Source organism: Durio zibethinus, chromosome 20, assembly GCF_047325235.1.
Source record: "Durio zibethinus cultivar Kanyao isolate XHJ-2024 chromosome 20, ASM4732523v1, whole genome shotgun sequence".
NCBI classification, from domain to species: Eukaryota; Viridiplantae; Streptophyta; class Magnoliopsida; order Malvales; family Malvaceae; genus Durio; species Durio zibethinus.
In genome coordinates this window covers 895,492-920,008 of record NC_143181.1, presented here as the reverse complement: position 1 = coordinate 920,008, position 24,517 = coordinate 895,492, and the positions used below count along the sequence as shown (strand labels likewise).

At 36.2% G+C, this 24,517-nt stretch overlaps 3 protein-coding genes and 1 pseudogene across 14 annotated transcripts; 1 reads left to right on the top strand and 3 right to left on the bottom strand.

Moving 5' to 3' along the window:
* Nucleotides 1–514: 514 nt before the first annotated feature.
* LOC111314772 (plastocyanin pseudogene) lies at nt 515–1,261 on the bottom strand (annotated as a pseudogene).
* Nucleotides 1,262–3,451: 2,190 nt separating this feature from the next.
* LOC111314771 (uncharacterized) lies at nt 3,452–4,761 on the bottom strand. Its single transcript, XM_022916390.2, has 4 exons — nt 4,524–4,761; nt 4,325–4,407; nt 3,970–4,227; nt 3,452–3,848 (listed from the first exon to the last, which is right to left on the bottom strand). Exons 1-4 carry the CDS (start codon nt 4,642–4,644, stop codon nt 3,675–3,677), a joined length of 636 nt encoding a protein of 211 aa, XP_022772125.1. The 5' UTR covers nt 4,645–4,761; the 3' UTR covers nt 3,452–3,674.
* Nucleotides 4,762–8,850: 4,089 nt separating this feature from the next.
* LOC111315269 (ornithine decarboxylase-like) lies at nt 8,851–10,491 on the bottom strand. The gene has a single exon (XM_022916872.2). The coding sequence runs from the start codon at nt 10,203–10,205 to the stop codon at nt 8,961–8,963; it is 1,245 nt and encodes a 414-aa protein (XP_022772607.2). The 5' UTR covers nt 10,206–10,491; the 3' UTR covers nt 8,851–8,960.
* Nucleotides 10,492–17,343: 6,852 nt separating this feature from the next.
* Nucleotides 17,344–24,079, top strand: LOC111315267 (serine/threonine-protein kinase STY46-like). 12 transcript variants are annotated; one of them, XM_022916868.2, is made up of 16 exons: nt 17,358–17,706; nt 18,060–18,174; nt 18,581–18,678; nt 18,816–18,929; nt 19,524–19,578; nt 19,690–19,800; nt 20,090–20,140; nt 20,762–20,934; nt 21,010–21,117; nt 21,301–21,374; nt 21,471–21,646; nt 22,220–22,315; nt 23,080–23,160; nt 23,345–23,398; nt 23,629–23,762; nt 23,840–24,079. In XM_022916868.2, exons 1-16 carry the CDS (start codon nt 17,513–17,515, stop codon nt 23,886–23,888), a joined length of 1,683 nt encoding a protein of 560 aa, XP_022772603.2. In that variant the 5' UTR covers nt 17,358–17,512; the 3' UTR covers nt 23,889–24,079. The 12 variants fall into 12 exon arrangements, 4 of the variants coding, with proteins under 4 accessions (XP_022772605.2, XP_089605360.1, XP_022772603.2 ...); XM_022916867.2 differs by having other exon boundaries at nt 17,361–17,706; nt 20,759–20,934; XR_016330654.1 differs by lacking the exon at nt 23,840–24,079 and having other exon boundaries at nt 17,344–17,706; nt 20,759–20,934; nt 23,292–23,398.
* Nucleotides 24,080–24,517: the final 438 nt, after the last annotated feature.

Sequence of the window (24,517 nt, the reverse complement as noted above, 5' to 3'; positions counted from 1 at the left end):
TTTATTAGTAGCTAAAGAGAGACAAGCATGTTATCTTGGCATTAAATGAAGCTCTCCCGCTATCTGCCGGAGAATTGCAAGAATTGGGGGCATAAGCAAATACAAAGATATTCTTGTTCATGTTCTTTTCCAAATTTATCACAAAAGTGTCAAAAGCTTCAACTACGGAGGTGATTGACTTTTTCCTTTTTAAATGCAAGGTCTAATGTCCCTCTCATAGGTCTAATGAGTGAATGTTTTGTTTTATTTTATTTTATATGGTAAAACTTTTAATACTCTTTTAAAAGGCCACACTTCTTACGTAGTTGCTAATTTGTTCCAAATAATTTATTCTTCTACTGATCCCATGGCACTTCCAAATGCCTATTATCTCTGTTTTTCTTTTCTCTTTCTTTTGGGGTGCCAAAGCTAAAACAACTTGTTGAGGGTGAGATTATTGAGATTGTCTTTCTCAAGGAAAATTAACATCAAATTAAATGAAAACTTAAAGTCAGGCTGCAACCAAATCTACACATTCAAAGCAAATGAAAGATATTAAGATATAAAAGCATCACACTTTTTCATGTTTACCTCATACATTTTCTCATTCCCATTACTCAAACTCTACTACTCAAAAATTAGAAGACATGTACGAGATGGCAGGTACACGAACTGTTCCAAATAACTTAGTTAACGGTCACTTTTCCAACCATACCAGCACCCTGGTGAGGAGAGCAGTAGAAACTGTAACTTCCTTTCTCAGTCAAGGTAACAGCGTAAATTTCTCCTGGGGCATTGAGTAGGTCTTCATCAGACATAGAGATTTTCGAGGCGTCGACACCGCCTGGAATTTCGTCCTCATCGAAGACAACATTGTGTGGGAAGCCGGCATTATTCTTAAAGACAATCTTTTCTCCAGAACTTACGCTGAATTCGCTGGGAACAAAAGCCAAAGACCCATCATCACCACCAAGCTTGACTTCAATGGCCAAGGCATTGCTGGCAAGAATTGCGCTTGCAGCAGTTGCGGCCACAGCAACACCCAAATCTTTGAGAGAGGCCTTGATGCTGACCCTTGGGACTGCAGAGGTTGCAACCTTGGCTGTGGCACTAACTTTAGCTGCGGTTGCACCAGCCTTGAGGCTAGTGAAAGATGGGATAGCAAGAGCTGCGGAAGTGACAGTGGCCATTGTGCAGGGCTTCTTGAATAGATATGTGTTCTGAGTCGCAGTGAGGGAAATCAAAGGGAAAAGAGAGAGAGTGGTTGGCTTTTAATACTATGATAAGGTTTGATTTGTGTGGTTTGAGTTTGAGGAAGGACATGTGATCATAAGGATGGTTGGGTGAATGGGTGGCGAAATGGGTTATCTGATGAGGATTCATATGACTGGCCGGTCGGATACTATCCCACAACGTGGCATAGCCCCTCTGATGTGAGGTAGAGAATAGAAGATGAGGGAAAAAACGCCAAATTAATAGAAGAGGATTGCTGTAGCATTAAGAACCAGCTAATGCAACCTACAGATTTTTACAATTCTTCTTTCTCAGAAATGTAATTTCCTCAAATGTAGTTAGTTTCACATTTAGATCCTGTTTTTTCTTGAAGCAAACAGTTAAAGGAAATATAAGTGTTGAGTGGGTCTCTAACCTCAATATAAGGCAAATTTTGAAGGAGAATAACACTTTAACCAAACGTACAGAAACCAGAATCTAAATAGATTCTTGTTATGGCAGCGTTATTACTATAAACTGTCGATTAGTTCAATCAGGAGGAGAAAAACAATCTATCTTGTTGTTCAACCTTACCAGTTACAAACAAGTGGTGCAGGGGGCCGTCGAGGGGTGATATTTTTGCCACTCCCCGGCAAACCCCAAATGTGATGCATATCGCACAGACCCATTACAACAACAAGATTTTTGCGTGTTGCGATAGAACGACCACTTGAGAGTAAAGTCACCACAAAATACAGATACCATCGAAGGTAACATTGAAAATATAATGATATCTACCTAGATGGCCAATTGCAGCCAAATTTTTTTTTTTGAATATTCTAATCTGTCTAAACTTTTGAAAATCTCAATATTCCAATTTGAAACTCTGAATTTCCACTCTAAAGCTTTGAAAAGGTTGAGACCAATATTGGGTCTGAATATATCACAAGCCCAATCGGTTTATAAATTCGTCTTCTTACAGAAGAAATCCAAAGCTAAAATTCAAGGACTTGTTTCCAAGTTTCACCTTATAAGTCCATTTCTAACGAATAGGATTGATGGTATGGTTGGACGACCATTTCATATATATACGACTGACAATAGCTAGCTTCCGCCCAAAACCCGGGGAAAGGTCCATGGTGCTCGAGAGATCCACCTCTCTTTCTGAGTTGAAATGTTGCCAATTTCTTGTAGAGAGGTGGGTATCTGCACTCTTACAAAGTTATGATTTCATCCTCCCCTTAACCATTTCTAGTCATTTCTAGTCTAGGTTTTAATAGCATGCAAATCTAACTTGAAAACTTTGAGCAAAAAGCTTCTCTTAGCACATCAGGTAGAATGTAAATAATCATTCAATATATGGTCTTATGACCAGCGGGATGCCTACTAAATCTTATATAACTTGATCATAGAACCATGAACATTTTGGAGTAGATGATGCTTTGCAGGAGCCAAAACGCATTCACTAACCAAGCATCAACTAAATTCAATCTAGTACATATGCTTGGAATTCCGATAAGTGTTAAAATATCCTAAAAGAGAGACATGCAGCTAAATCGTAAGATGATGAGATTTAACAGTCTATTGGCACAGTGAGACAAGCAAAGAGCCATTGGGAAATATTGGAATGGGACCTCAAAGCCCAATTCCAAAAAGCATCTAAAATAGAAGTTGGCACTAATATGAAACCATTGCTTTTGATGAGGTAAATAAAAATACCTAAAGAAAAGCATTCTAATAACCATCTGTGGATTACATTATAATTAACCTATAACCAAAGCAACACACATCAAATTCCCTAACACCCACCCCCCCCCCCCCCCCCAAACAAATGGTATATCCAGTACCTAACTCAATCAGATGCCAACACTAGTTTCTCTAGGAGCATTGTCACCGCATCATCATTACTATTTTAGCCAACCCTTATTTTGTGTTGCAATAGTAATAGACATTTGCAATTAACAAGTACAAACTTTTTAAGAGTTTCCTTCCTAAAATATAGCTACCTTAAAAAAAGCCCAAATTCTAAAATTAAGCTAATCCTTTTTCTAGATAATTTGCACCTGAAGATTTGATGGGGTCATTACTACATCCCATAGAGAGTTGAAAACACTGTCACTTAATGAGAGCAAAGTCTAAAATAAAAAGCTTATAACATATACAAAAATTTAAGACAAAGAAGCTTAGAACATGTTGCCATCCTTCAGAATAAGGCATAAAAGTGCATTGATTAATATCCCTCAACAGAACAACACTGAGCTGAAGAACATTCAATACTATCATTATTATGCTAAGCATTGTTTCCATGTTTTTCATTATAAATACCCAGTAATCAATGTGAGAATTACAATGTTTAGCTGAAAAGAACCCTACAACTTATTAATTACGCTAAGACATGTAAAGCTATATACAAACATGATTCAAATCAGTATCTCAATATAAGCAAAGAAATGTACACTGTATGAGACCATCAATCGATCACTTCATATAGGAAACACATTGCCATTACCATCATCATCTTCCTCATCGAAAAACTTGAATCCAACGTCCCATTGGCGATCCCTTTTATAATTGAAGCTGGGGTTCACATAGCATTTCATCTCATGAAACAGATTCAAATTATCCACCAGCTTGTGAAAAACATTGCATCCACAACACTGCACCCACCACCACCAAATAACTTAACAACTCAAAAATCACAATATGCAAATAAAGGGAAAAAAATTCAAAATTCCACCTTGACGTTCAAATTGAGTTGTCTTAGATTAGACAGGTTACCTGAACGAATACCGTGCCGTCGGTGTAAGCGTGGGGATTGATGGCACGAGTGGTTCGTTGGCCGCAAACATTGCAAGTGAAGGCCACCCGCATCCGTCTACGGGGCGACTTGGTGAAGAGAGACCATGGAAAGGTGGAGACTTTCTCTGTATTGGATTGGTCCTCGGTTCCAGCGGGCACAGATGGACCTTCCATGCCCGACCCTGTAGTCCAACCTCTTAAAGACGCCGCGCTCAGAACCAACCCCATAGCTGCATCCTAAATTGAATTCCCCAAAAAACCCCCACAACAAAACCCGATTCACCATTTCGTCCTAAAAATTGAAAAACAATAAAAAAAAACTTTGTTTTTTTACCTTGGAGAGAGTTTGATTGCCGAAGAGAGGGACGATGCTTGCGTTGTTAGGATCAGATTGGAGATCGGAATCATTATTGTTCTCTGATAATTAAAATAAAACAGAAGAAAATAGGTGTAAAAAACGGTAATTACAGCCGAGGAAATTAAAAAAAAAAAAAAGAGATCGGAGAGTTGAAATTAAAAGGTAAAACAAATACTTTTGGAAGGGATGGGAAAGCGGATGATTCTTGCCCGAGAATCTTTTCGTTTAGGAGAGAAGAAGGAGAAAGAAGAGGAGACGATAGCAGCAGCAGCAGCAGGAGAGCCGAGAGTTTCCATGGGCGACGCGATGAGAATGCTCGGGGGTTCAATGGACAGAGACCGACTTTTCACTGCTGTCTTGGTTGGATCCTCAACGCAAATTGATGGCCGGTTGCCCACATGATGCCTTAAAAGCCACTCATTTATTCATGTAATTTAAAGACGAATTAGACGACTCAGAGCTTGAGGCCCATTATGTTTGGATAAAATGGACCAATAGAGCACACACAATTATACATGCAATGTCGAATCAACCCAAAGTAAAAGACTAGTAGTCTGGGCCTTGCTCGAGGATTTTTTTTTTTTAACTTTTGTTGAGGAGGTTTACTGGGTTTTTTGTAGTTGTCGCGTGTTCATTGCTCATTACGTATTTAGATTACACGACATCGTTCCTCCTTTATTCATACAAACATAAACTAAGAGAGCCAAGCACTTATGTTTTTTTTTTTTTTTTTGGGAGGGGGGGGGTAAGAGCTTATTTTAATTTGATCTGTTTCTCATTTGTGTGAGAAAATGTAGTGATTATAAAAATTAATGCATCAATTAAAAAGTTTATTTGAATCCCTTTTCTTAATTAAAAAAAATAATTTGACCTAAATGTTTTCTTTAAGTCAAGTGATAGTTCAAGTTTTAATGAGACAGAATCTGATAGCCAAAGGGACTAGGCCTTGAGGTGCACTGAAGGTCTAGGTAGTGAGAAACTAGCCCAGAACAATGATGCAGGTAATGATCAAGACTCTAGAAACTTATAGAAGGTGTTCAAGTTCGACAAAATTGAGCCAGGCCTAGGGGTCGGCTCTGGTGCGCAATGTGTGGGCACCTAGTCAACCTAGGCAGGAGTACTAATTATCGAGGTGTGGTGCATGGTCGAGCCCAAGTGTGGGCACACCTGAACACAGTCTTAGAAATATCAGATTTGAAGGCTTTCAAAAGGGCCGATGCTAAGCATGATTTCAGTAAGTCAAAGATTTACAGTATCACAAATCCCCTAGAATCAGGGATTATATCTCATATTCTAAATTTAAGGTATTTAACTAATATAATTTCTAGAGTTTAGGAATATATTTCAGGCATTAAATGTAAATGGGCTTAACTATAAATAGGGAGTCCTTCACTTTCATGTACACAAAAAAAGAGACCATAACCATTAAATAATAACATTCTTACTCTTATCTTAAACCTTTCTGTTGTTTTTTTGTTAGTATTTCTTCAGACACTTACTGTGTTCATTTGTTTTACAGCATATTAGACGGCTAAACCCTGTAGTTTAAAGTGTTCATGTACTGTTTCTTATGTTAAGTTGATCTGAATTACAGAAGAGTCCATCATTCTGTCTTGGAGCTACACGAGCCTAGAAGCTTAAGTCTTGACCGGTATCAACGCCTAATTCGAAAGAGCTAGAAGTAAGCCACAAAGTCTGATACCAAGTGGTATCATTGCCTGGTTCAGTGGAGCTAGGTGTAGGTGGTAGAACCAAATACCAAGGGGTATCGGAGCCTAGATTAGACCAGAGATGATGACCAGAACCTTGGTTTGGAGTGTGCAATAGATCTTTTTTTGTGACAAAAAGAGCTAGAGTTACTGTGAAAGCCAGAGTTAGTTGGGGAGCCAAAGTTGGCATCAATGCAAGTTGGGGGACTTACGTACAAGCATCTTAGTGTGGTGTGCGAACATTGTGATGAGTTGTGCACGCATCTTACTATGTGTACAAACATTATATTGTGTGTTGTAGGTGGTTTACGGCGTGGTGCGAGCATCCTAAAAGGCCTATCGTGCTCGTGTACTAGTGAAACATTTTTGGTGTGTTGGGTGCGAGTGTGCTAAAGTGCAGGATAAGTGCTCATACTGCATGTTGTGGGTGTACTATGCATGCTGTGCAAGTGTGAAAGTGTACAGACTGGTGCCTGAGCTAGAGGTTGGTGTGCTAAACCAGTGTGCAGACTAATGCCCAATAGTGTTTGTTATGCTGGTGTGTTATGCTAATAGACTGGTGTAGTGGTTGGTTAAAACCAGAATTGAATTGCTTGAATGCCTACTAGAGTTGAGATAAACTTTTGGTTTGTGCATTTGTAGTCTAACAGTTTATGTATTTTGTTTGTGGCATGGCTAAGGAAAACTAGATATGAGGCCAAAATAAGGTGCTCAAAGAGTACCCACCTATAAATAAGTGAGAGAAGGTTTTTTTTTTAGACAATGGATCAATTTGGAGACATTAAAGGATCATCAAATAAGGCAATGAAAAAGCTCATGCAGCATAATAAGGCGTTGAAGTCCATGGCGACAACCTTGATAGAAGAGCTAGCTAGGCTTAAGGTGGACCACATTGTATTATGAGCTACCATAATTGTTGGTACGAGATTCGGACTGAGAGTGAAGGTGCCTAAGTATTTCATTGATGGAGTAAAGCCATGGGTAAAGGCAAAGCTATAACGAAGAGGCATGCAGTAGTTGAGTTAGACCAGAGTTGCTGTAAAATCACTAACTCAGGATAAATGCACCAAGTTTATAAAGTTGAAGAAAAAAGGCCAAAGTGGGTGAGACACTGATGTTTGTTCCTTAAAGGAAGAAAGGGATATGGGAAAGCCTAGAATTTTCAAGATCGATAGAATTACCAGTAGGGGCAAGAGGTTATTAAGTTACTATTTTTGTGCCAGTCCATATCTAGTTAGGGAGTGCCCAAAACTTTTAACCATCAAACAGGTAAAGAAGCTATCCGAAAGTAAGAGTGACAAGGGTAAACAGCACCAGAAGAAAACTAAAAAAGAGCAGTCAAGTGCTAATTGAGACTATTGAGGGGAAACTAGCGACAGTGGAATGCCACGGCATGAGTTTTACAGTGCAACCAGATTCTTCACATAAGAGTGTACAACGGGTAACTCAAAGAAAATGTAAGAGGCGTTAATAGTGCAAGCAAAAAGGATTATTACAGCAGAGTATTGAAAAACTTCAGATCGAGAGCAACAAAAGCTAGTAGAGTACATGTTCGGGTATGAGACTAAAATGTTATAAAACTGGATCGCAAGGCAGGAGTTGGAATTGTCGTTCAAGGTGAGCGCATCATCCCCTTAGCAATGAAGGCGTTGCTGAAATAAGTGTGGGATAATGTCACAGTTCGTAAGTTGGTCTATGCCTAGGGGTTCTCTTCAAGTCGAGTGATAGTTCAAGTTCTAGCGGGATAGAGTTTGACAACCAAAGAGATCGGGCCTTGAGGTGTACTGAAGGTCTAGGTTATGGGGAACCAACCCAAAATAATGGTGTGGGCAATTTTCAAGACTTCAGAGGCTTAGGAAAGGTGTTTAGATTTAATAAGATTGAATCAGGCCTAGGGGTGGGCACTAGTGCATGATGCGCGAGCACCTAGTTGGGTCCAAGTAAGAGCACTAATGATTGAGGAGCGAGCGTATGGTCGGGCCCAAATGCAAGCAAGCTTGAATACAGTCTTAGGAGGATCAGATTTGGGCGCTTTTAGAAGGCCCAGTGCTTAGCATAATTTCAGCAAGTCAAAAATTGTACAGCAGCACCAAATCCTCTAGAATCAGGGATTGTATCTTATCTCTTAGAATCAATGGATTTAACTAGGTAATCTTTAGAGTTTAGGAATGCATCTTAAGCACTAAATTTAAAGGGGGCTCAACTATAAATAGAGAGTTCCCCACAGTTATGTACATAAAAGGAAAAGATTAGAACCATTGAGTAATAACATCCATACTCTTGCCTTAAACCTTTCTGTTGTTCTTTTTTTAGCCTTTCTTCAGATACTTACTGTGTCCTTTTATTTTGCAACGTATTGGGCAGCCAAACCCCGTAGTCTAGAGTGCCCATGCATCGTTTTTTGTGTTAGGCTAATTTGGGATGTGAAAGAGTCTATCTCCATATCTTGAAATCGCGCGAGCTTGGAGCTTGAAACGTTCGACACATTGAACCCATTTAGTTGTTTGTAGCAAATATTTCTTCTTACAAAAGAGATTCCTTAGTGTTGACTAATTACATTAAACTTTTGTCATTAGACTTTTATAATACCATGGAGGATTACTTTGATCAAGAATGGATAATAATAAAACAAGTGACAAAAAGAAAGTGCTGGTTGAAGTGTAACTTTGAGAGAAGGGGAAGAAAAAAGAGAATATGAGTAGAAGATTCTGTCTGTTTGGCAATTTAGCATCAGGCATCTATTTTATTTGGTTGCAGGATCCTATTCCAAAGCGAGGATACAAATCTCACGCAGGAACGAATAATGATAATATATAACATATTGTAATTCACAACAAGCACAGACCAAGAATCAGAATGTCAAACACGAAACAGCCCATCCACCACCCAAAAGGTCTCACTGATCAATTTGGATTGGAATAAGCAAGGTAAGTCAAAATGGCTGACGTGTTGAACCCATTGAAATTGGACCCAGCAGCCGCCGTATAAGCCCCCATGTTGGGGAACACCAGCCAGTCATTCACCTGTAGCTCAGGCAGCGGATAACCCTTCAGCACAGTGTCAAGCGCATCACACGTGGGTCCAAACACGGTGGAATCGTAGCTTCTCGCTCCTTTGCACGTTGAGTTGCCACGATTGGATGATTCTGCGAGAGGCATGCACGTGACAACGGCATGATCGTAGAGAATACAGTTCATGGAGCCGTAGATCCCATCATTGATCCAATATTCTCTTAGATCACCTCTAACGCGCTTTCCTATAATGTTGGTGGCTAGTGTGAAAGCTGACTCCGCAAAAAACCGACCAGGCTCGGCAATTACTGTTAAGCCTGGCTCGTTTGGAAAGTAAGCTTGGAGAGCAGCTTTCACCGTAGACGCTGCTTCACCGAATTGTGGGCCGGCTGTGAACCCTCCACCGATGTTTAGCACACGCATTTTGGGCATACCAAGTCTAGCAGCCGTCTCAAATACAGTTTTAGCTACTGCTATGGCTGCTCGATAGGCTCGAAACTGCATGGCTCCGCTTCCAATGTGGAACGAGACACCTGTGACGGTGAGCCGTGCAGCTTGAGCGGCCTGGAGAAGAGGGGTGACTTCCTCGGGGAGTGCACCGTATTTGGGACCTAAAGGGCATCTTGCGCCGCCATCATCCGGGGCTTTGACTCGGATCAATAAGGCACATTTAGGGTGCCACTTCTTAATCTTTTCAAGTTCCTCTTTAGAGTCGAAAGTTGCTAGGTTAACGCCAACTGTTGCAGCGTACTTGATGTGGGACTCTGCTTTGCATGGGTTAGCAAAAATGATCCTGCCAGGTGAAACACCAAGAGACAAAACGGATTCAATCTCGGCCTTGCTTGCGCAGTCGAAGCCCGAGCCAAGGGCAGCCAGTGCCCCAAGGAAAGCTGGGTTGGGGTTGCACTTGACGGCGTAGAAAGGCTGTGCCATGGGAAGGTTACGGGCCCACTTTTCAAAGAGGGTTATGACAACACCCAAATCGAGCACGTAAAAGGGTTCTCTGAATTCATGTTTGGTTGAAATGATTGACTGAATGAAAGCAGTCAAACTATCTTTCGACAGAGCCGTGACCTTCTTTCCTCTCACCCCAGGCGCACCCACAATGGCCTGGAAGGTCCTAGTGCTGGAACCCATGGCAACTGATCGACACAAAAAATAGTAAAAACTAAAAAGCAAAGTCTTTAAACTGCTAGATGAGAGTTTTGAAAGTATTAGTAATATTATCACTCTTCAGGATTGAGCGTGGGTATATATAAAGAGAGACAGGGTTAGGGTGGCACCACATCATTTTTTTCGTGGTGGAGAAAAAAGAGAAAAGGTGTCTATAATTGAATTAACTTTTTCATATTTGGAGAATAAGCACCAAATGTGAATAATAATCGAGTATAAACCTGGTCTCATTATTACAGGAAATTTGTGGACTATGGAGTTTCATGACAAATGTGATTCCATTTATTACAGCAAGTTACTACGAATGATTCTAAGCGCGGAAATTTCGCGTAAGCAGCGAATGGAACGCATCTAAGCCGGTGATTTATTGTGTCTATATATATGTATATATGTATGTATAACCAATTGAAGAAACGTGCGACCCAAGCTGATCTAGATTAGATAGTCCTCCATGCACTTTTTTTAACAGTACCATGCTTAATTTTTTATTTACTGACTAGTGTTGCCACCGAATACCAAATACTTCAAGAGGTCGGGCTGTTGTAACCAAAATCCAATACAAATGACGTCTAATTACATCTAGAAAGAGAAACACATTTATAAAATCTATGGGGTTACTTTTCAAAATAGAATTCTTTGTTCTCAACTCTCAACAAAGTCCGCTTTTGAACTATTCATTTTTTTTAGAGGGGGTTTGATTCTTATATTCGTTGCTTTTATTTATCCAAAACAACACGTAATATTCCTGGGATTTCCATTAATACAGAAGAAGATAAAGAAGAAATCCGTGCACTTTGTACGATATGCTTTTCAAATTTTGAATTCTTACGTCTTTTATTAGTGCATACGAAACATTAAAATGGTATTATTTTATATTTAATAAATATTTAATTTTTTATAATTTTATATTTAATTTAAATTTTTTTATTTATTATTAATTAATTTTAAATTAAATATTTAATATAATATCAAATTTTAGATTTTATTTTATTATTTTTTTAAATTTATCATGTAATAAATTTTTTTTTTTATTTTCATTTACATGTTATGAAACATGTTAAAATGATATTGTCTAATATCTAATAAATATTTAATTTTTTATAATTTTATATTTAAGTTAAATCTTTTAATTTATTATGAAATTCATTTTAAGTTAAAAACTGATCATAAAAAATTTTTCTCTTTTTCAAATTAAAATAAAATTAGTTTCTTTTTTGGTTTTGGTAAAGGATGCATGTGCCCCTATTGCCAATATCATAACACTTTGGCGGCGTCTTTGCGCGTAGAAATGACATAACGAAATAGTCTAACCATACATTTGATGAGGTTTGTTCGTCAAATATAAATAATAGTTTCAACCTAAATTGGGTTGAAAAACTATATTTAATTTATTAAAGTGAAAATTACTCTATAATATCTTCAAAATCAATTTGAATGGATCATTAGCTTAAAAACCCATTTAGGGTTACACATTTGGCAATCTACTTGTATATCTATATATATATATATATATATTTAAGCCTCCAAACACAATACTAAAACTGATCTTAAATATACTTAGGTCTGAGTTAACTCTGTTAATATTTGTAGATTCCATGGTTTACAAGGCTCAATCAAATATATAAATAAATAAATAAAAATGATGGGATGAACTTGGAACCTTGCTATTTCATCCAAGTCTTTTCCTCCTTAAGGAGAGAGACAAGGTAAGTCATGATCTAATAGGCTGCCACCGAAGCCATTACGCAAGAGGGCTTGTTTGGTGTGCCAAGCAATTAGTTGTGTCACGCATTCCATATTTTAATTTTTCTAGAAATGTCCAGTTTTTTATTTTAAGTTTGGCATTGAAATTAATGGAGTAAGGAACCATCTTTCATACCATCATTAATTATTAGAATTAAATGATGGCATTAATTTCTCTGTTTGAGCCAGTTACACTTTCGGTCTCCAGAGGATAATAAAAGGGGATTTGATAATTTATAACATGATATGATGAAATAATTCGAATACGATATGAAAAAAAAAAAAAAACGAAAATAACATAATTTAAAATTTTAATAATGATTATTTATGAGTTTAATAAAATCAAAAAATATATTTTATATTTTTTTATCAATATGAATTATTACGTAATTATATAAAATATGACATGAATATACAAATTTAAATATTTTACATAATGTGAATATATAAATCGTCAGATTTAATCAATAAATATTTGAGTGTCTATATAAGTAGAAAAAGTAATAAAATTAAATTGTTGGGAAATTTATTATTTTTAATAAGTGCGCAAATCAAAGAAGTTTATTATGTAATTATGTATGTATTATGATCCATGATCTATATTATTAATTAATCATAAAGAGTGTTTGGTAAAATTTTATATGTATTGCGTGAAAAACATCGATTTATGACTTATGAACAATAGCCTAATGGCTGACGAAAATAAATAATGAAATAAATTATATCAAATATGAATAAATTAAGGTCTTGCTAATGGACGTCTATAAATATTATTTAAGGAAAAACATTTTACATTTAATCTATGATTTTCATTAAATAACAAATAATACATTAATTTACATATATATTTTCTTAAATGTCATTACTCTTTGAACAATAACACGTGACACACGTTTTTTGGTCATACATGTTGAAAAGTATTGGTTAACTGTCCATTTGACGCATGTATTATATGTTTAACGTATTCCGTTGAATGCTTGCGATAGGAAAAACATGAGTCCTAGCTATCTAACTTCAAAGTTCAAAATTGGCATAACAATTGGTAAAAGATTTTGAAAGTCCAGATTTGACACAGGTAATTCATGGAAGTACTCGTTGAAGAAGTACACAAGTTTGGGTTTATCTACATATTTCTTTTCCTTTTTTTTTTTTTTCAAAATATGAATGATTAATTTTTCTAAGCAAAGATGACGTAATTGTATAGATATGCCCCCTGGCCCGTGTGTCTATGTGCTGGTTATGTGGTGATTAGGGAAGCAATTATTAATATCTAGCCATGGAGGTTGACAAATTAATAAAGGAGATTGCTTTTTGATCAGTGTCGTGATTCGCCAACGGTGGGCATGGAAAATTAATTAAGTGGAATGGATTTGTAGTCAACATAGTTGGCTCTTGGTAATTGCTAATATATTTGTGATTAGTTACCTTGTGGGATGGGCAAATTTACCATGTTACTATAGGCCAATGGCAGAAAAGTTCATTGATCAAGTAATTGACATTTGCGCACCCTAAATTGAACCAGCGAAAGGCCCTTTAATTTCCAATGGGGCCATTTTCCGTGTGTGAAATAGACAAATAGTGGTGAATACCGAAATTCTTCTCTTCCTGATCTTCCCATATCCTATACCAATATATAACATGATCATCAGTTGTCGGTAAAATTTCTAAAACTTTCCCGAATATCTCTTCATTTCTAAAGTCGAAACAATTTGTACATGCAACGAAATTCACGAGTAAGGCTACTAATTTTCTCTTTTTTATTTGGAATATAATCAAATCTGCTAGTCCTTAAGCAACGCATTGCATGTTATAGCAATCATCGAATGCTAGCCGAAACCAGAAAAATCATTCTCAAATATAATTTTACCAGACTGGCAGATGATCATATACTAACAAGAATCTGGTTGACAGCAAGGGAAAACTTATCAGACAGCAAAGAACTGTACGTAGGGTCATCCCTGTGAGAGTAACAAATTAAGGGGGACAAACAGAGAGATAAATAACTTTGTACATAGTGGCATGCATACATGAAAATTAAATTTTTGAAAGGGATGGCAAAATCACACAAAGGAGTGTACGTATACATATACCAAGAAGAAACACATTGAATCCTGTTAATTCATATACCAATTGCTAGATCGATCGCCATGCACGCACGGCAGTAATGAATGAGGGAATCTTTGTCTGACTGCCAAACTCATAGCAGGCCTTCCTCGTAAATAAATGTCATGCAGATTCTCTTCTTCTTCACCACCTATCTAATTTACTCTTCTTATTAAAGATTGGCCAACGGTCCCCACTTCTCTCATTAACTCTCCTCAACTGACTCCTCTCTTCTTAACTTTATAATTCAAACTCAAACTGTAGAATTATTTGTCTGTTTTCCTTTATTTTTAAAGAGATTGGAATACGTTTTCATCCATTTAAGTACTATTTAATCAATTACTAATATCACAAGCATTTATCCAAGTAAATTAATAACCAAAATAATAAATCTATATTGGGAGGTTGGGAGTAGTGTTATGACATGTCCCTGCAGACTGCGTGGGGAGCAATGAAAATGTTTAGTACAAAATTAAATACAAAAATTTTGTGACTTTTTTCGTCCATTTATTTATATCAAAAATGTCATTATATATATATATATATATATGTACTCATCATCAATCAAAAACAGCTCTTAGGTTTAATTGAAGTTTGTTTTTTGAACAAATGTCACCATGCTTTCGGATAATGAACTTTGCCTGTGAGGCAATAAAGCTCAAATCAATTAGCATTTAAGCATCAAGCAGGGTAAAACACTTCCTTACTGCCTTCAATTAATATTCTCAACTGTTTAAGATTTAGATGAACAACTAATCGGGATATACCTAATTGGTCAGGGAAAAGCACAGAACTATATATATATATATATAATATTCTTTTGTTTTATTAGGATGAAAGAAAAAAATTGTAGGAACGCTTGAAAGGAAAAAGAGAAAAGGGTGCCGGCAGCAGGGCAATATACCTTACAATCGCGTTGCTTGCCAGTTTTGGAAAGGGAACTGTTCTGACCGTTACAGTGACAAGGGTTTGCCTTTTAACTCTGTTAGGAGAAATGAAAAGGCACTAGGATATTGGCACGGCTCAATCAAAGCACATGAAGCCACGCGAGATTATCTAAAGCTCATTTTTTGTGCTTGAGAAGAGTAGGTTTTAATGTTGTCCGAGTGAACCGAGCCAACATCGCAGTGCCTATTTCAACCATCAAAACATGCTGTGCTAAAACCTTCTGCCACTCCGCAGCAACTCTTTTGGGTTAAAATGATATGAATGATGAACTTGTTTTATTCGAAAGAAGTAGCTAGCAGTGAAAATGAAGAAGAAAGAGATGTGAGAGAGGAGAAGTGGTGGGAAGAAATGGGAATTTCTTGGATCTAATTTAAGGACATAAAAGAAGAGAGTTGCTCTGGGTGCATTAAAAACCCTCGACTACCAAAACCCACATCGAGGAGCAGAGCATTTAATAGCAACCTTCCCGACCCATCCATCCCCATAGTATTCTCTCCCTCTCACACACACAAATACTAACCAATGTTGAAAGTTGGTAGTTAATGAGTAGTAGCTAGCCTTATCTAAAAAATAGAATTGGCTTGTGATCCCTTTTCTCCTGTTTGTGCTAACAAGCCAGAGGCACAGATTGCAGCGTAATTAATAAGGGAACCGACTCATAAGGCCATAACTATCTCTAACTCTCCGAACTGCAGCTGCATCTTAATTACTATTTGTGGAATCTCATCATATTAACGACACCAATTTGTCCGTTGGTCACATACCATTTAGTTTACTAGCGTAGCGTACGCAGATGAACTTGAGTGAGGGTGAGACTCCCCATCCTGAATAGAATGTTATGTTCTCCAGGGAGCTCTGAGAAGGACGTTCACGCTTTATCTTGAGCCCGTTTCCTGATCATCCACTCCGCTCAGAATTTTTCTTTTTATTTATTTATTTATTATTTACAAGTCAATTAATCATTTTTGAAGTAATTTATGATTTTTAGTATGATTCAAGAATTCTTGATATAAGATCAGTTTGACCAATTTGTTTGCTAGCCAGCTAAGGTAATAATTAAACTATGCATAAACCAAAGAACTTAATTAGGAGCACCAGCAGTAGGTTAATTTTATGCAATATAGCAACCTTTTTTGTATTTTTGAAAATATTGCAGTGTATTAACTTAAAATACTAGTGTTCAAATCATACAACTAGGAGAATGTATATGAAGTTAATCAGTTTTGCAGGAAGCCATCTATTTGGTGGAAGTCTTGTTAAAAGAATCAGAAAAGTAGGATCCTCTCAGTGTAATGGATGACGAAACGGAGTCAATAAAAAAAAACCCTTGATTGATGTTCGGGAAAGGAGAAGTCAAGGCTGATCAGCTGGATGACCGAAACGTGAAAGAGCGAAACAGCTGTTCAATTTTTGAGGAAGTTCGCCTCGCCAAATGGGAGTTGAAAATTAGGAGGATCTGTTTGAATGTTTAACCAATTGCTAATTGTTTTTTCTTGTACCCCTTTGGGCAAATAGGTTATAGTTAATTAGAGATTACTAAAGCTGATTATTGTTTTATTTTGCTTTCATAACTCTTTAGCTTTTTGAGGAGGGACTGGCCTACCAGGCCTGGGGAACAGGATAGGAATGGGTTTTTTGGGCTAAATACTAAATAGCACGATGAGCGTATAGAATTACATCAACACTATTTTATAAGATACTAACCTTTTATCATATACCATACAGTCCATCCTAACATTGCTAAAATATCGAATCAGACCAAAAGATTAATTTATGGCTTAATGCCATCATTGTCTAACATGTTAATATATTCCGCTGAATTGACTTTAATATAATAACAAAAAGGTGTCCAATCCAACAGGGGGATGAGCAGACCACCCACCGTGATTCATGAGAAATGAGAATATTCAGGCCCTGGCCTAGCCAGGATTTTAAAATTTATCATAGTCAAGAAAGAGATTCGAGAAAGATTCCATGGAGTAGATTAGGTTAAATGCGTCCGTGTGTGATGATGTCCATTGGGTTATTAATCAATGGATAACGACTTTTTATTTTATTTTATTCTATTCCTATGGTTTTTATATTACCATTATTAGATTAATTAATAATAAAACAAAATGGCATAAATATTAAAATATAAAGCAGGGGGTGATATAAGCAAAGCGGGGCAGCATCGTTAGAATCCACGTAGATTTGCGCTTATGGGTGCGCATCGTTAGAATCCACGTTATTATTCCCCCAAAAACAATCGAAATTTATCAGTTTATAAAACACGGGAAGAGGGGGAAAGCCAAAAAAAATGGGAGAAGCCATTGGCCCAAACCTTAATTTATCATTACGCAAAAGAAGAAGAAAAAAATTTTCTCCGTCCTTTTGCTTTGATAGTTGCCAATACGTTTAAACTATGATCCTCGCAAAGATATTTTAATCAGCGTTTTAGAATCTGAATCCAACCTCTTTTTTTTTTTTTTGTTTTAATGGTAATGGCGGATACGGAGAGTTGCAGTAGTAGAGCAGTGGATTTGGCGCCTAGTCAGAGCCGAAAACAGAGGCGAAAGATTGAAGTGTACAACGATGTTCTTTGTCAACTTAGGGACTTGAACATTGAGGAGGCGACCTTCCCTACCTTTGAAGATGAACTTTGGGCTCATTTCTCTAGACTTCCTACTAGGTACCCCACACTGAATCTTGGCTTTCAAATGTTTTCGTTTCCTTTTCCTTTCGCGTATGACTCGAAGAACTTGCTTATATTTGTGTTTGGCGACAAAGAAATGAAAATTTAAATTTTATCGAATTAACAAAATGGAGTCGAGCCTAGTCGTTGGTGAGGTTTCTTTTAGAGAATAGACGGTAATTTAACGGTTCTTTCGTGGTTGTTGGTTTCTTAGCTGCCAAACAGAGCGCCTTAAATATATCTTACTGTTGCTTTTTGTTATGAAATGGAAGTTTAACTGGAATTTCCATTCATTGGCTCTTTTGGAGTAGATTTAATTAGTTATAGGCTTATTCATTTGTTTGTTGTAGGTATGCATTTGATGTAAATGTGGAGAGGGCACAAGATGTTCTTATGCACAAAAGATTACTTCAGAAGGCACGCGATCCTGCCAGCGGACATGCGATTGAAGTTCGGCTTGTGCAAGTATTTTTACTTGATCTTCTCATTCATATTTCAGATATGTTTTGCCATTTCTTAGTTAATGATCTCTGATAATTGAGGATGAAATGATTGTACAATTCATATATGTTAGGTTGTTTTATAATGCCGCTTTGAAGGATTTAAGGTAATTAGAACAGTCATATTCATTTTAATTAGATTTGATAATTTAAAATATAATTATTAATGATTTAATATTAACGTAATATTAAAATAAAAAATATAATTTAAAATTTTAATAATAATTAAATATATATTTAATAAAATTAAAAAAAATTTATACTTTCCATACAAATTACAATAAATATTCTTCGTGTAAAATCTAATATAACTATATAAATTTTAATAATTTACGCAAGTCTAATCTTTAACAAATATTTCTCTTGTACAGGTCCATTCTGCCTCGGATGGAAATAGGGTTGAGTTGGGACATTTGAAGTTTGCAAGGAAAGCTGATGCTCAGTGTTCCGATTATCCCAACAAAAAAAGGCATGGTTATGCAAACATCTACTTGGTCTTCTTTCTTTTTGGAGTCAAAATGGTCAATTCTGATCTTGCTTAATTTTCTGATAATTTCTAATGTCCTCAATGCTTTCCTTGCTCCTTTTGCTGTTCCCCTGTTTTAGGGTTCATCCCCCACCTGCCTTTGGTACATCATCTGACCTTGAGTTTGTGAATGAAGCAAAAAGACGTGTTAAAGATATGGGCGTTGTAGTTTATGCCAAACCCATTCACTCTAGGTAAATACTTCTAAAAGTTTCTCCCCTGTTTTTTGGTACTTTTTATTTTATTTGTGATCTCGTTGGGCATTTTATGCAATATTTATATATCATAGCCATTCAATTTCTACACATAATTTCATGCAGATTGAGTTCATTTGCATGGATTCATTTAGTATAGCAAAACAATTTCAAACAATGAAAAAGCTTTTACGGTTCCTTCTCCGAATCAAAGTAGAAGAATTAAAAGATTCAATAAAAGGAATAATTTCTTCCTAGTTTATAAATTATCCTTTATGGGCTCATTGCATTCTGTGCAAACTGTTCTCAGCATGTCGATCTGTAAACTTACTAGCTTAAGTTAAGTGCAAAACTGTGTCTGTACACTGATTCTGCATTGCTTTGGATATTTGTCCTTGGATACTTGCTTGTCAACAATGTCATCCATGCTTCCTATCTAATATTCTTTTCCCCTAAAGTTTTCTATTTATTTCTGATTATTGCTGGTGAATGAGAGGCATAAGACTTTGAAAGTTAGGAAGTCTTTTCTATTTATTTCTGGAATTCTACATCCAGTGTTTGTGAAATAATTTGTCTTAATTCATAATTTCGTAGGCTGATGCATGAGATCACTATTTCAACAAATGACAAGCCAAAACTTCTAACGCAGGTAGTCAATGTCTCTTAGTTTTTCTAGTTGTGTAAATAATTTTTGGATACTATATCTGGTGATTAGTCTTTTTCATTACCATATTTAAGATATTTTATGTTGAAATTTCAGTTGACTTCGTTATTATCTGAAGTTGGGCTGAATATACAAGAAGCACATGCTTTTTCCACGACAGATGGCTATTCCTTGGATGTGTTTTTTGTTGATGGTTGGGCACTTGAGGTACTTTACCCTTTCTTCTCTTTTGATATTCTACCGCACTAAGTCACTATTCCTTGGGGAAGAATGCCGCAGAGTTTATAATGGTATCAGTAAATTTCGTAACAGTCTTTCAAGCTGAATATTTATAGCATTAAGATTAATGTTTGTCTTTCTGATGTATCGTTTATCAGTCTTGAAGTAGTTTATTGACTTTAACCTATAGTCGTCTTAGACTCTCTATTTTCTAAGTTTGTGTGCCTCTCCATCAATTACTCAAATGGATTGATTACTTTTATATTTATGGTTGTAGGAGACTGAGCAGCTCAGAAATGTATTGGTAAAGGAGATATCCAGAGTTGAGGTAGCATCATCTGCTGTTCTCGGTTATAACTACAATAATTAATTATTTTGATTTCATTTTCTTCCTCATGGTAACAAGGACGTTTTCTTAGTCACCTACTTTTACTTTTAAGTGTAATTTGGCTGTAATGGTTTATGTTAAACCCAGGACAAATTCAGTTGATCACATTTCTAAATCATCTTATTTTAGTATTTTAACTGGAGTGAGTATGGAAAATATATTCTTTTGTACTAACATTTATCTTGCCACATTGATGATTATTTTGATTGGTAAAGTAAAACTAAATCTGTTTTCTTTTTCGATACTATGATATTTGGTCTTCATATTGGTGCAGTATGTGTTATTTGCAATGAATTTTTGTTAATTTAATGTTTTTATTTCTCATTAAGAGGATATGCCTAAATTTCTAGAGAACTTTAACAAATTGAATTTGCTTAATTATCTTTTATATTTTGCTCCTGCCTGTGCTCCTTTTCTTTTATCATTCCAATATATGTTCTGCATTATTTTGTTAAAAGAAAGAGATGATAATCATTATAAAGGAAAATGTTGAAATATCTTGTTTCTTGTGATCTTCTAGCAGTGAGTAGGTCTCTGATAATTTGAATTGCTCTGTAGAAGCATTCCCAGTTAAAATCTCATGCAATATATCACGTGAGGGAGCTAGAGCAAACTGGAAACAAACTTGTCTCCAGTAATGTTAACATACCTCCTAGTGGAAATGATGTTTGGGATATTGATACTAGCCTGTTGAAGTATGAAAGCAAATTGGCTTCTGGCTCTTATGGTGATCTGTGAGTTTTTTATCCTTAAATGCCATGCTCTGTTTGTGCATAATATTTGTGAATGATATATTTTGACTGATGCAGGTATATGGGTACTTTCTGTGGTCAAGATGTAGCTATCAAAGTTCTAAGGACTGAGCATCTAAATGAGAACTTGCGAAGGGAATTTATTCAAGAAGTTAATATCATGAGGTGTGTTTAATCGCTATTTGGTAGTTACTGTAGACACTGCTTTCATCTATTTTTCCTTTTCCATAGTATTACCTATTGTTGATGAGCTAATTCAATTTCATGTTGATTCTTTAAAAAAAAAAGATAAAGTACTATCTACATCCTACACTCAGGAAATTTAGCTTTTTTCTTTGGAATTTACAGGAAAATTAGGCACAAGAATGTTGTTCAATTCATCGGTGCATGTACCAGATCTCCAAGCCTCTGCATTTTGACAGGTATATTTTATGACTTCCTATGTAGACCTAGTTGTCTGACTAGATATGTAATTTTTATTTTCAATTTCAATTGTATGTTCTTTTCTTTTTTCTCAGAGTTCATGTCTGGTGGAAGCATGTATGACCTTCTGCATAAACAAAAATCTGGTTTTAAGCTTCCATTCTTACTCAAAGTAGCAATTGATGTTTCCAATGGCATGAGCTACTTGCATCAAAATAGAATAATGCATAGGGATCTGAAAGCTGCCAATCTTTTGATGGATGAAAATGGAGTAAGAGATTCACCTGTTTATGGTATTTGCTTCATATATTTGTTTTTTTCTATGTGAAAAATAATCTTAATTCTTATATCCTGTTAAAGGTCTACTGGTTATGGAGGTATGTCTTGATTTTTTAAATCATATTTGACCATTTTGGTTTAAAAAGAATAATACCTCGAGGATTAATATTTAAGAATTTGCACTGGGTAGGGGTATGTTATGGGGGGCATCGCTGTACTTGGATTAGAGGGGTGTAGAATCTTGACCTTCTGTTTCCCAATGAACATGACACTTAATGATTTGGGATTTCTATGTAGGCTACCAGGCGGTTTGTAAGTGGCCCTATTCCCATTTGGGGTCATAGCGGTATTAATCAATCAAAGTATGAAACTAGCAATTTTTTTTACTGGAGCAAAAATAATATTTTTTAGGAGTGGGGAGGGATCAGTGGCTTATAACATGAATATTGACTATTTTTGGTCCATTTGCTTGCATTCACATTTTTTGTATGCTATATATACATTGCTTGAGCTGTCTGGTCCATGATTTCTATCTTTCTTTACACCCTAAGGATCTGTGCCACAGGTTGTCAAGGTAGCTGATTTTGGTGTTGCTAGGGTGCAAGCTCAGTCAGGTGTGATGACTGCAGAAACAGGAACATATCGTTGGATGGCTCCAGAGGTTGGTATTCTTGTAGATGTTCATTCATTCATGGATATTTAACATTTTGTTACTTTGTCAAAAGTGAAGGTCTGGAATATTAGTTCAAACAAATCAATTTTTTTAAGCCTGTTCTAGCATGCAGTACCACAAGGTGCTTGCTCTAAATGGGCCTTTGTAGAATCGTTTAATAGCCACTAAGGGCAGTTTAAATTGCTTTTCAGTGAATGCTTGAATAGGTGAAGAATTTAAGGGATTGTTTGCTGTGGTGAAAATTGAAGGTCAGCGAAGTTTATGGTGCTTTTTGCGGAGCATAAGTTAAGGTTGTAAGAGGTGATGGTCTCGTTTAACAAAAAGTGAACTTAGGTAGGATAGACCTAGGAGAAAGGCATTATTCAGTTATTTTTTTGTTGGTGCATAGCTTTAATGAGTTAAACCAAGTTGGGAATTGTTTTTATTGATGACCTTCGAGATTCTCTCTTCCTATATAATTTTTAAAATGATAATATGTTTCTTCTTTCGGTTTACAGGCCTTATTTCATTTGTTTACAAGTACGGCATAACCAGACCTTGAAACACAGTTGTTTTTTCCATGCAGCACTACGAATAAGTGTTGCATAATTCATTTGTCTTTGTTTTAAATATTTCATGGAGCATGCTCCTATAAGTTAATGAGACGTTATCCTTTTGTTGACATTCCATACCATGCCTGTATTGACCATTATTTGTCTTTGCTAGTTTCCTCCAGCTTTCTGACATAATTATCTGGTCTTGATCCGTGGAAGGTGATTGAACATAAACCATATGATCACAAAGCTGATGTTTTCAGTTTCGGAGTTGTGCTATGGGAACTGCTTACAGGAAAGGTAATTCTTTTGCAACATTTTGGTTGAAAAAAAAAAGCATATCTTATCTTTTTCCTCTGGAGATAGCTCAATCTTCATGTTAAGGTTTATTTTGGTTTGTCTTTCATTTCTAGTTGTTTATGGCTGTACAGACTTAAACAAAAAAAAGAAAAAACCAACCTCTAATTTTTGTGATTGATGCCAGCTTCCGTATGAGAATTTAACCCCCTTACAAGCAGCATTGGGCGTAGTCCAGAAGGTATTCTCTTAAAAAATAGAACTAGCAGAATTATTTTGTTTTAATGACACGCATATTCATTTATATATTCCTTCATTCTTATGCATGGAGTACCAAGAAAAATCAGTCTGATACTCTGGTTACTTTCTTTTTAGGATAGTTAATGCTTCTCTTACTAAAAGATTTCTAATTCACAAGTGTACAGCGTAAGAGACTTGAACCAACCAAAGCTTTCTTTATGTGGATTTCAGGGTCTAAGGCCTGCGATTCCTAAGCATACTCACCCGAAATTTGTTGAACTGCTGGAGAGATGCTGGCAACGGGAGCCATCTTTGAGACCTGAATTCTCTGAAATTTCAGATCTTTTGCAAGAAATAGACAGGAGGTAAAAGAAAGTTGTAAGAATCGTCCTTCGCTTACGCTTCATGTTAGAAATATTGATAATCTTGGAAAGGTTTGCAGACAAACAAGGCAAAGTGGAGGGCTAGCAGAAGAAACAATCATCACCTAGAAAATTTGAAACAGCTTTTAGGCAAGGAAGCCAGCAGGCAAGCCCCCGTGAATCATTTTTTTAGTTTATTATATGCTTAGTTATTTCTATTTTTCTTTCCTCGTGTGAGACTTAACGCAATATTTTCAAAGTAATGGGTATCCATGCAACGTGGCAGCTTATCATTGCAATCTATAATTACATTTTCTCTCTAGTATTTGCAATTAAATGGAGAAACTAGAGATGCCATTGCTTGATAAATCTACTCGAGTTTATCAATGAGATATTGTTTCATATTTGCCCAAAAATAGAACTCAATATTTGGCAGTTCGACTACACTGCTAGAAGAATTAGTCCTTGATGCAGATGGCTATATTATTTCATATACTTATAGCTGCATCTGACTGGAGAGGCTTTTTTCTTGAACAAACGATTAAAATATTTAAAGACTTTGACATTGAATGTCGCTTACTGCCTCTCGATGTGAATGTGCGAAATATGCTGACTCTGTTTCACACGGGCTTCGTTCAAAATGGAGTGCTTGTGCTAGTTGATTACTCATGTCACGCAGAACGTAATTCTTGAATAATATCCGGAGGATGAGCTGATAACATAAAGGCGGTACTTGGCAAAAAAAAGGTTGAATTCAA